Source organism: Hyalella azteca, unplaced genomic scaffold (assembly GCF_000764305.2).
Source record: "Hyalella azteca isolate HAZT.00-mixed unplaced genomic scaffold, Hazt_2.0.2 contig11854, whole genome shotgun sequence".
Taxonomy (NCBI): domain Eukaryota; kingdom Metazoa; phylum Arthropoda; class Malacostraca; order Amphipoda; family Hyalellidae; genus Hyalella; species Hyalella azteca.
This window is the reverse complement of record NW_025941836.1, coordinates 5,628-18,253: the sequence shown is the minus strand read 5'-3', so window position 1 is coordinate 18,253 and position 12,626 is coordinate 5,628. Positions and strand designations below refer to the sequence as shown.

Below are 12,626 nucleotides of genomic sequence, written 5' to 3'. Positions count from 1 at the left end.
TATTCGGCAAATAATCATTCATAAATCACAGGTAACTTGATTTTGTACTATTACTTATATATATAACTCGAGTATATTTAGCAAGGACTCTGTCCAGAGTCAAGAACCCAGCTGGCTTTCTCACCCCTCCCTGGGAGTGGGGGCAGAGGCCCCATCCTCTTCTCACTATGATCTATGACAAGAGGCAGAAGGTTTGTGGGCCAATCAAACATCTTAGTAGGTTTGTGGGCACGCGGCCCAGGCTCGCCCAGCCAAGGTTTAAATTTAGGTAGTGTAGTTAAATCCTATCAGTTTAATTCAATATCATTTTCATATTAAGGCAATATTTTATTTTTTTGAAACCCTGTTCACATTATTAATAACTTGTCAAAGTTGTATTTTTTGTTGTTTTTTCACTTATTGACATTTATCTTTATGTATACTGTCATTACGGTGTAACTGTGAACTACTCAAGTCCATAGGCAGGAGCTAGAAAGCTGTGCCAGGTGCGCGGAAGGAATTTGTGTCTTTAATTTTTCATTCTGTGCAGTGCGCAGTAATTGGCAATGTATGTAGCATATTAATAACCATATATATAGGTTGATTCCTGCTGCTGCCACCTGCCACTGCCAGCAGCTGCGGCCTAGTCTGGAAAAGTCCTATTTTTGTCTGAAATATCGCGGCTCTAATATCATATAATTTCAGTAGGTATGAAATCTCGCGGCTCGAATGTCATAAATTTTTGTTTGATTAAAAAATCGCAGTTTGCACTTCGCAAACATGTCATTTCATAAAATTTTCAACTTCCGCAATCTGCATTGCTTTACCGTTTCCGCCAAAAATATCTTGCAGAAAAAACATAAACATCGTAATGTAAACAAATAAACAAAACGTTTGTTGAAGATTGCGCATAGTTGCGGTCATGTCAAAGCGGTCAGACTGTATATTAACACGTGCTGAACTTACAGTAGAGACAAATTTTATTGTTGCCATTTGACTGTTTAAGGGTAAAATTAGAATTTGGGGTAACACGTGCATAAACTTTGTAAATAAATTCGCATTTGCACCTCGTAAATGGCTTTTCATGGCCGAGATATGGAATTCACGGCTCGGTGAAATAGAATCACGGCTCATAGAAATGGAATTGCGGCTGGCAAATCCATAAAACCATGGCTCGAAAAATTCAGTCGCGGCTCGCCAAGTAGATATATTCCATACTAGGCTGCGGCTATGCTGTGATGTAATATATTCTCACAATGCTGATAGGTGACATTAGGTGTCAATGCTTGTAGTGTATTAATAACTACACATAGTTCAATCCCTGCTGCTGGAAAAAGCTGCAGGCCTGCAGCTATGCTATGTTGAGTAATGAGTATGATGTAATATCTTCTCACAACGCCAATAGGTGTCAATGCTCGTAGTGTATTAGTAGTCATATATAGTTCAAGTCTGCTGCTGGCAAAAGCTGCAGGTCAGTGGGTTTCATGGCTTTGATGGCATCGCCTGCACAGCCAGTGGCCGAGCACTGCATCGCGTCATCGATAGGCCCTGTCACCACCGTTTGAATTAAATTCAGTCTGCAGCTATGCTATGACATAATATCTTCTCACAACACCAATAGGTGTCAATGCTTGTAGTGTATTCATAACCATATATACTTCAATCCATAGTGGCAAACCAGTGATTTTTTGGAATCAGTTCATTTTTAATTTCCTCATTTACTCAAGATTCAATCCAATTTTTTATGTATGATAATGCTGGTATCCATGATACTCTACTGGTGTACCTATAGCCTATAGGAGTCAAAAATGAACTAGGAGAGTCTAAAAAACTCTGCTTTGCCACTATGCAAGTTCAATCCTGCTGCCGCCATAAGCTGCAGCTATGCTACAATGTTTTATTGTCTCACAACGCCAATGGGCGTTGATGCTTGTAGTGTCTGCGTGTCTATGATCCTTTTGTATGCATAATAGGTAGTGACCATACACACGTTAAATGCCGGTTAATTCTAACAATGGTGGCAGTGCAATTACAGGATTGTATCCATATGACTCATAGCTGTGCAGATATGCATATTGAAGACTGTTCCTGCTTTCAGTGCCAGTTGCCATTCAGTGCCCTCTGTGCAGCCAACTGCTAATGCCAACTGCTATGTTTTGAACAATCCTGCTTTGTACAGTGCAGTATTGAGATAATTCTGCACAAACTGCGCCATCTGCGCGGAACATTGGTTTCAGGAAACCCATTTTGCGCAGGAATATTCCCCAAAAAACTACCTACATCTTTCTGAGAGTGGTCAGGCAAGTGTATATTTTGTGTCCCAAATCCAATCAGTTAGGATTCCCGCATTGTTTTGAGGTTTGGATATAACTAGAGTATCATTATTTGTATTTGCCATCAACATCAAAACTTTTTAAAATTTATTTATGCTGTAACTATATGCTGGGTAAACTGGTTATATTCATATTAGCCTATATTTCATCTCTGTATCACTATTTAAAAAAAGTATATATATTTTTTCTCTTTAACTATTTGCTGAATTATATATTTATTATTTATATTAGCATATATTTCTTTTCTGTATTACCTTGTAAATTTCTACTTATGATTGAAGGTAATACATGCACAATGATATTGGTAGAGTCAGAGTCTGACAAGCCTGACAGTGAAGATGAGAACATTGTCCCAGAAACGCAAACGCATGATCCTGCTGGCCCTCTTCTGCAATCTGGACTCCAAGCATCTTCAGATGAAATCACTGGCCATCAACCCAAGCCTAAGGTGCTAGAAAACAATAGAACAACTAGGTCAAGCATGGACACACGAGAAGGGTCCCCTAATCCTAGAGGGCACGAACGGCAGATTGACACCGAATCTGAACAAGAATCAGACAGCTTAATCAGACCAACAGCTTCTTCTGCTAGTGCTAACATCAGCAAAGCTCCTAGATTATCTGCCCAACCAAACACAATATAAATCATTTTCAACCAATGCAACTAATAAATCATCTGGAAACAACAACACAGTGATAATTAAGCAACTGTCTCCTGACACCAGAAAAATCTCCTTGGACACCATCTCAGAGGCAAGAGAACTACAAAAAATACCAGGTAATCCAGAATTCCTCAATCCATGATGTCTGCATTAACAAGAGATGCAATATTATTGCAATAGAATTCAAACCCACTGAAAAACAGGAACAAGAATAGCTCCTTTCAATAACCAAGCTTGGGAATTAGAAAATCAAGTATTACAGACCAACATTGTCTCTTAGTAACTCGTGCTCAGGTGTCTTGGACCAGTGGGTCTGGATGTCGACCTAGAAGAGCTTTTAGACCTACAGAAACAACCCTGTAAAATAGTCAAGATAACCAGACCAAATGCTTTGATATTTTTTAATGAAATCATTTGTAGATGCAAAATAGATGTCAACTATATATTCTGTTTGAGAAAAACCTTTAATTCTTTAACCCTTGTTAGCATGCATAGGTACCTAAACATACCTGGTGCAGTCATACATACCTAATCACACCTGGTACAATCATACCTAAATTTGTTATAATTGAAACATTGTAAAATTATGCAAGCTGACAAGCACTTAAGGAATGACTCTTTGTCAATCTCGAAAAATTTGCTGTGGAAAGCAAATTATATTAGTTAAATGAACTTATTTCGTAAAATTAATTATGTCTTACCACAGAACACTTTTAATCTTCTTTTTACCAGGGAAATACTTGAACTAAATCTAATTTCAAACATGACCAAAATTTTGTGCCTACATGTATTATACATGTCCTATGACTACTAGTTTTTATACCAGTAATCAGACAAAAGATACAATTAGGTAATAATAAACCATAAAATGATTTCTTCATAGGATTTGTTGGATTGATTTATGTATATAGGTAGATAATGTTAATAATAATAATAGTGTACACTGTCTTTCGGCTCTAATAATAATCATATTATTTTGCTCAATTAGCTGTTCAATTATCAATTATTGACACCTAAATCCTCATTTTCTATATGTGAAAATTCTTTATTTATACTACTTATGATGAATTTTTCAGATATGAAAAGAAATTCTACCATCTCAAATACCATGTCAAAACGACAGAAGATCTGTCACAATGAATTTGAGGACTTGTTTCTTTCTCGAATTACATGTCATATTTTGCCTGCCAGTTTTGGACTCAAAAGAATGGATATTTTCAAGAAGCAAATCGAAAAATATGGTGGAAAATTAATGCCTGATGTCAATTCTTCTGTGACCCATATAATTGTAGAAGATTCTATTGGCAAACCGAACCTTGAGAAACTTATTGACATTCATGCCATTGGCTCATCAATTGTCGTGAAATGTTCATGGTTGAGCGAGTGTCTGAAAAGCAAATCTCTCATTGATGAAGCAGATCATATAGTGTACAAACCATTAGAAAATCAATATGATAATTCTAGCTCAGGAAATGCAGTTTTCTCTCACGTTGCTGCTAACAAATGTGCTTCACCAGACCATGGACCTGATATTGAGCTCCTGCCTAAGGCAAGCAAGGAGGAGAGTTCAGCTCTGGCCAATGAACCTCGCCAGGATGACGCCAAGGTTCCAATTGCTAAATTTCAGGTGAATTGTGCTTACTCTGCATGAGAGTTTTAGAAAATTTCGTAATATTTTACAGAATTATATTCATTTTGACAATCTTACAATGCAAGTTGAGCCTAAAAGATGGCTATTGCCTAGCTAGCAATGGTTATGATAAAATTAAATTCATCATTATCGTTTTCATGTATCGATTATCCAAGTTCAAATTGATAGTTTTAATGTTCCACTGTTTACAATTTATTTCTCTCTAAATGTCTGTGATGATTTATGTTGTTTTTATATATGTTTTCAGTTATCTAAATTGCTTTTTTATGATGTGTACGTTCGAAAATGTCAGTTCAACTACGAGTTAGCATTTTTGTCCTGTGAAATTTTCATGGTTTCTCATGACTCAATTTCTGATTATGTTAGTCATGAGTTTACCGAATTGTTACAACTACGGTACTCGCTTTTTCCCAAGTTTCTGCCCTGAGCTTTGCTACAAAAATATATTACCCCCTGATGATGTAATTTTTGTCCTTGTGCGAGTCATTCTGACGCAGGTTTGCATTTAAAAATGGCGTTTAAGTGCTACGTGCAGAAATTGTGTCGATATATGGACAACTTGACCCATTCATTTTGCTATATGACGCAGGGCGTAAAATTGCGCGATATATGAAGCAGGGCGTGAAATTGCGCGATATATGAAGCAGGGCGTGAAAGGCGCATGTAGCAGCTTGCTGCTGCTGGCGCTTTTGTTGCTTTAATTGAAGCTTGGCAGGGCTGACGGCGCTGACCGGTGAAGAGGCACCGACGCTCGTTCCCATACGCATTCCTACACTCAGAAAAATTAATGGGTAATATGGTCCAAATATTGACACGCTTCCTGCAAGTTGCACTAACATGCTCTTTTACCAGGAGAAAACTGGGTTAGGGTGACCCACACCAGCCAGAAAATGCATTGCCATTTGGACTAAGTTTCGCTTATTTTCTGAGTGTAATGACCATTTATGTATGCATAGGCAACAAACCTGCTCTTGCAATTGTCCAGAGTGCTATTAAAGGAAAGGCTTCGAATATTTTCAATCCTTTCACCTCAGGCCTCTGCATTTATTAACTGTTTTTTTTTGCCTTCAGAAACGAAAGCGGAGCACTACCATACAGTGAAATAGTTTTTTGATGTGTGGTATTGTCCGAGAAGTTTTTTTTAAACATAGAATAATATTGTCGCTCAATCAATTTTCGTTTCAGAACTATCTCGAAAATAATTGGTAAGGAAATGAGCTCTTTCGGAATATTCTAAGTTTATGTGCAAATTTAATATCCAACCAACTTTGTTTCCTTAGTATTTGTTTCGGACGTAGCAGTCCCAGGCCACGATGGATCGCCGCCTCTGATTACGCTCATCCGCCCTCATGTGGGCCAGCTGATGCACGATGTTAATGCTTGCTTCTCGCCGTCAGTAGTGGTGCAGGGGCGGTCGATCAGGAATTGTGCCCAGGAACACGTCCAGACGTCTCTTGAAGGACGTGTTTCTGAAGTCTTGACTCTAGTCTTAATGTATTTTACAGGCGAAATTCGCATGTGCTCACTCGAGCTCCAGCCGCCACGACCACCAGAGCTCGTCACCGAACCACCAAGTCACCGAGGAGCTCACGAAGCTACTCGAGGTGTACCGGGCCAACAACGACACGTGGAGGATAGCTGGATATCAGAAGGCCATCGCTGCCATCAACGCTTACCCTAAAGAAATTACATCCTATGATGTAGGTGACATAGGCTTGACATAACACCTGATTACATTACCTACGTTACATTTGATTACATTGCAGAACATTTTATGCTCTGTCTCTTTGGTTGGTGTATACTCCTGTATCATATTTTAAAATCTGATGTTGTTAAGGCCTGGATATAGATGCCATTTGATTCGATAAGGTACGTAGTAGTTCTGGTATAATTTAATAAGATTGATCGTACTTGTAGGGAGTAGGTATTCTTTAATTTATTCGAAGTTTGCTACGATTAGCCTCGTTCTTAGTCTTAGGGCTGCTCAAGTATAAACAATAAATAAAAGGTGTAACCGAGGTGACCGTGGTCATCATTCCATCATGTTTATCAATTCGTCACATTCACGTTTTTTATTTATTCGTCCACATTAGTTAAAATATCGACAAATACGATGTGTGAGTGAGAAGCCTACGGCGATGGTCGAGTATATTAATTAATTAAATTGATTAATTCTTCCATCATTCCAGGAGGCTCGGCAAATACGAGGCGTGGGTGAGAGGCTGGCAGCGAAGGTTGCCGAGATCCTGGCCAGCGGCAAGCTGCGCAAGGTGGAGGAGGTCTGCGGCTCTGAAGAGACCGCGGTCATCAGCCTCTTCTTGGGGGTGTGGGGAGCCGGGCCTTCTACGGCCCGGGCCTGGTATGCCCAGGTCAGTCAGACCAGCGCGGCTTGTATACCATTGACTAATTTTTTTGTTGATCACTGATATCTGTAAAAGTGAAAAAATCATGCGCCAGAAAATCATTTTCTGATAACATAAAAATTGTGTGATTTTGGTCACGATAAGCATAATGTCTTGATTGTCCTGAAGGAAAATGGTGAATTTCATCGATATTTTTCACTCGTTCTTCCAGAGACGAACAAGACTGCGAACTGAAAGCAGTAAATTTTGACTTCGAAGCATGAATATGTTCCATTGTTTGCTTTTTTCAAGATTTTATTATTTTCCTAGTATTAAAAAAAGTAACATTAGAAAGAATAAAATCCTAATGGATTTTAATATTTTTCCTATAAGGGTTATATGGAGGGTTGAACCCCAGCGTTATCTATTGCAGGGTTTGCGCACACTGCAGGACCTGCACGAGCGCGCCTCCCTCACCCGCCACCAGAAGGTCGGCCTGCTGCACTACCACGACCTCAACGCCAGGATCCCACGACACGAGGCTGCTGCCATACACAGCTTCGTACGTCACCCAGCAGGCACATTCACGAAACTTTCACAAACTTACGGCTGGGATTGTTTAAGTATTCAAATTGACGTGAGATTTTTTTTTTCGTTCAATAGAAATGTAACATAATATAGTGGGATCAGCGTTGATGATATGGCCACGTTTGGCATGTCGCCTATTATAGAAATTGCAACTCTTCACTACTAGCTTCGGATTTCAAACTCGCTTCTCACTGTTCTAATATTTATCTTCTTAACCCCCCAGCCGCCTCGCCCATTTCGACCGGATTTTTCACAGCTAGCTCTGGTTTTGATCGCGCTACTCGCTGCTCCAGTCTTGATTATCTCAAATATTGGGATACAACGCGCTATAATGAACTCGCGCAATCAACTATCCAGCACTAAATGCCCATTTTTGTATCCGTTTCATGTGCATCCATTATTAATACGTTGGCGACTGAGACTTGAGTGCAATTTTCCGGGTTATAGGTTTTATCCAAAATAATTTTTATTACTTTGACTTCGACTTCTTCATACTGCTAGATGGGTCCTTTATTTTAGTCAGCTTCCATCCTGTCCTGAATTTTAAAACTGGTCTACGATCCTAAATTTTACGTTCACATGAATAATTTGACTAGGTTGGAATATTGCTCTTCATTGATGGATCTATTCCGCGGCGACTAATGATTTACCGTCAACGAGGTTGACTTGAAGGATAACTTTGGCAAATAATCAGTTGTTCGAAAACACGATCGTAGGTATCGATATGAGTCATATCTGTGCAGGTATCGCGGTGTTGTGCTGAGGTTTGTGCCGGACTTGTGACCGAAGTGTGCGGTTCCTACAGACGCGGCCGGGCGACCTGTGGGGACGTAGATATTCTCGTGTCACACCCAGACGGTTCCTCGCACCACGACGTGTTCTTGCCTTTACTGGATAACATGAAGAAGAAAGGTACCCTCCAGAAACCGTTTGCAGTAATTAAAGCTATTATGTATGTACTTGTATGAAGCCCTTTTGATGTTTTAGTTTTAGATTTAATTTGATTTCGTTTGTGTGAGAATTTTATACTCGGAATCATTAGTTTGATCGTTTATTTATTTTATTTCGGTTGTTTGTAAGCGATCTTTTGAGTCACTTGCGTTTTATTTAAATTTAATCAAATGACATCCGGCAAGAATCTTGACGTCCCTGCTGTTTGAGACTTACGTACGTGTACGGTATATCACTTAAGTACACTGCGCTTTTGAGCAGTGGAAAGTATGATCCAAGCATCAAAGCTTCTCTGGATTGACGGTTGGTGGAGGTAATTAGTTTAATCTAACCCAAGAGCATCATATTATGCGGTATATTGGAATCAACGATCAAATTAATATCGTGGTTTGATCACACAAATTTTTAGCTCTCTGCAAAATGTCACAAAAAACTTTACGGAACCTTTTATTTCTGTGTTTGTGTTAAAAAGTGTTGCGGTTGTTGCACGAATTCATTCCTGATGCATGATATATTTCCTCGATTTTCATGAGCATTAATACGTACTGATGCGATTGCATTAAAGTAATTAATGTGTGTTCTAATTTGCATTAATATGATATACGTATTTCCTGGACAGGTTTCTTGACCGATGATTTAGTGACTCAAGAAGACAATGGCAACCAGCAGAAGTACCTGGGAGTTTGTCGATTACCTGGTCCAGACAGCAAGGCGAGTTCACAACATATCTACAAAATACAGGACAATTTTCCGTCAATAATACACAACAAAACTTACTCGAAAGGGGATAAATTCCAAAATTTTATCAGCACAGAGATTAATGAGATGAGATTAAAAATTATGGTCCGAATTAAGAAAATTATGTGATGGATCAAAAGTTATACAATCGCAGTCATTATATTAGTTTAATTTGCAAAGTAATACAAAGTTCTTTTAGTGACATGAACTTTTGATTTTAATCAACCTCTCCAAAAACCCTGCTTCAAGAACAATGTCATTATTACCACCTATGTCGCTTGCATCTATAGTAAGTTCTCTTCCCTGGCGTATGATTGAAGTCGATGATATTTTTCAATTGTTTACAGCACCGGCGGATTGACATCATCGTGGTGCCTTACTCAGAGTTTGCTCCCGCGCTGCTCTACTTCACAGGGTCTGCTCACTTCAACAGGTGCAGGGCTCTCTGTTTACTTTATTCTACTATTAAGAATAAAGATGAAAGATTAAGAAAGAATAAAGATTAAGATAAAGATGATGAAAAGATAATCCTTAGAGTGTTCCATCAAATAGGTATTTTCTCTCATAATATCATTTATTCTTGCCATGTTTGTAAATGTGTAATGAAACTAATGAACATGTAATGTGATGACGGGCCAAAAATTCTATTTTTAAAATGACCGGTAATTCCAAGCGAATGGATTATTTATTCATGTGAAGAAATCATCTATTGTATTACAGTTTGCACTTTCTTGATGTGAAAAGAGAATAATGTTCATCAAAATTTTCGAAAAAAATGAATCAAAAGAGGCTTTTTAGAACAGCGCTGGAGAAGAATACCTCAGTTTTTGAATGGAATTGAAAACTAGCGTGCTATTTTTTTATATTGTTTAATCCTGGGGAATGGGTTTTAATGTGGGCATCAGTTGTCATACTTGCGTTGTTATCAAGAGAGGTTTTGTTCTTTATAAATTTCATACCATGATAGTATTGATTTTACAGGTTAGAATAACGAGAATACTCTTTTTCCGAGATCTTGGTTCCGAATCAATATTATATAATGCAGATCGATGCGGTTGTTGGCTACAAAAATGGGCATGAGCCTCTCTGAACACGGCCTCCGTACTAACGTCGTGCGCAAGGTGAGTGCACAGGTGGCCTAGAGTTTTTTCTCGGTAACGTTTGAGAAACGTTTTGCCAACTTTACTCTTAAGTCAATTACTTCGATAACGCGATATATAATGATGCGTTACGTGCAGAACTAATACCTAGATAATTTGCAAAACTGTGAACGTAGTAAACATCACGTGTGTCACAGGCGGATGCAATGGATATATTGTCAGTGTCTGTGATATTATGTCATCGTTCGATTGAAAATTATTGCTTTCTAGTGTAGGTTTTGATGGAACCACCATTGTTTGACTGAGACGACTCAATCCAAGGGAAGATGCTTCCACTTAATTCACTATGGGTTTTAAAAATTCCGTATCCGGTGGCATAGAAATGTTTTTTTTTGTCATAAGCAATGTGTGATAGGAAACTCGATCAGTCAGTACAGGCAAACTTATTGCCTACAGGAGAATCCCATACTTCATTAACATTCGTATTCTAATTGCATCACGTTACGAGTGCTTGCCTTCATAAGTAACAGTTGTTTCAGATCATAAGAAAATAATTGTACTCCCGTATTTAAATATCCTTCTACTTTGTGCTCACTTCAGATAAATAAGCTATATAAATTTTTTTATTTGCTACTAAAATGTTTCACATGGGAAGCGGGAGGTTAATTTTTTCTGAAATTTGTGTATTCCGTCAGGGCCGAGAGAAACTGAACGATGGATGCCTGCTGCCGACACAAACGGAGGAGAGTATTTTCGAGCACCTTGGGCTGCCATACAGAGCCCCGCACGAGAGAGATCACTGAAGACCATCCATCAAAATGGCATATCCAGATACTTTATGAATGATACAAATTTATATACAAGTACGGAAACCTTACATCCATTCCATAAACATTTTCTTGGACCGATATAAAATTTTTTGACGTTCGTGAAAACGGTTGTTGCTAAATATATACCTATATTTTGTGTACTTTACTTCAGAGGAAGGTTGGATTAATAATCCAGAAGCTCATGAGTTAACTACTAGCGTAGCAGCACTACAGAGGATTGGAGTTTGAATGTTCTCAAATAAACACAATATGGCTTTCACTCCAAAACAGAAATTATGCAGAACGAAAGTTTGTTCCCACTATAACCTACAAAAAAAACAGGCAATAGTATACCTACACGAGTTAAATCCTTTATTATTGCTAAAGGTCAAATTCAGAATTGTTTCAATCAAATTGCCAATGGAATTTTTTCAAGTAATCATATATCCCTATTGGTAGCACCACGCCGTCATTGCCGTCTGTGATAATTCTTACTTTATAATGTCATGATTAGTTTTATTTGCCGGTTTTCGCAAAAACGATCTATTTTATTTCTTTGTTTTACTAGCTCTTAACAAAATTAAATGATAACTTTCGAAACCAGTGTTGCACCATGGACATATGTACTGAATACCTGAAATCTACGTATGTATTTTGTAATGAATATTGCGATCATGACAACTGTTCTCGTGATTTGATACAGGAAATATTACTGAACATGGGATCGCGTGTAGAGTATAATTTATTAAATGTCCACTCCTAAATATTCAGCCTATAATGTTACAGGATTCTTGAAACACAAGATGCGTTCTGATCGTTACATTAGATTTACACATTGCCAGGACATCTTGCTAAATAATAACGTAACTTTATTGCTAACCCGACAAGAATAATTTGGGAATAATTGAACATGAAGAATAACATGGGAATAATTTCTTGGTACATAATTTAGAGCGCCAGTTCACTGTAGAAACAGTTTACCAGAATTTTTTTGGCGTACAGCTGACAGCACTGAGGATCCAAGTTTCTTTAGCCGGGACTATTTTATTCCTTGCATTGTGTCTTGGATGTGTGAGGCACTTGACATGCAGAACGCCGCTCTTATACACAAAATAACAGTCTTTGCATCGCCTATGGAGTTTGTCTTTGACCTTCATGCCACGCTGCTGTTGTAGTTGTACACTTGATCCTGCCTGTGAAAATCGTTAGTGTTAGGATAAAACTAGATATGCTCAGAAGGATGGAGACAAATTCGTCATCACAACCATTTTAGGTACTGGTACTAAAGCACAGTAGATTAGAGATAAGTTAATTGACGGCAAGAGTTTGAAATCTAATATGAAAGCATTAGAAAAATGGGAGAGAAAAATTAAGTATGTTACTGAATATGATACATCAGGAAATGTTGGTCTTCATAAATTATCTGTAAGAAAAACTATCAGTGAAAAAAATTTTAGCTATATTAGTAGTCAAT

The 12,626-nt window shown here is 38.2% G+C and overlaps 1 protein-coding gene across 1 annotated transcript; it reads left to right on the top strand.

Annotated features, from left to right (window-relative positions):
* Window positions 1-2,894: 2,894 nt before the first annotated feature.
* LOC108681923 (DNA polymerase lambda) lies at window positions 2,895-12,284 on the top strand. The gene is made up of 10 exons (XM_047883037.1): window positions 2,895-3,089; window positions 4,050-4,600; window positions 6,130-6,324; window positions 6,814-6,993; window positions 7,400-7,528; window positions 8,298-8,466; window positions 9,125-9,216; window positions 9,591-9,676; window positions 10,289-10,364; window positions 11,039-12,284. Exons 2-10 carry the CDS (start codon window positions 4,052-4,054, stop codon window positions 11,144-11,146), a joined length of 1,584 nt encoding a protein of 527 aa, XP_047738993.1. The 5' UTR covers window positions 2,895-3,089; window positions 4,050-4,051; the 3' UTR covers window positions 11,147-12,284.
* Window positions 12,285-12,626: the final 342 nt, after the last annotated feature.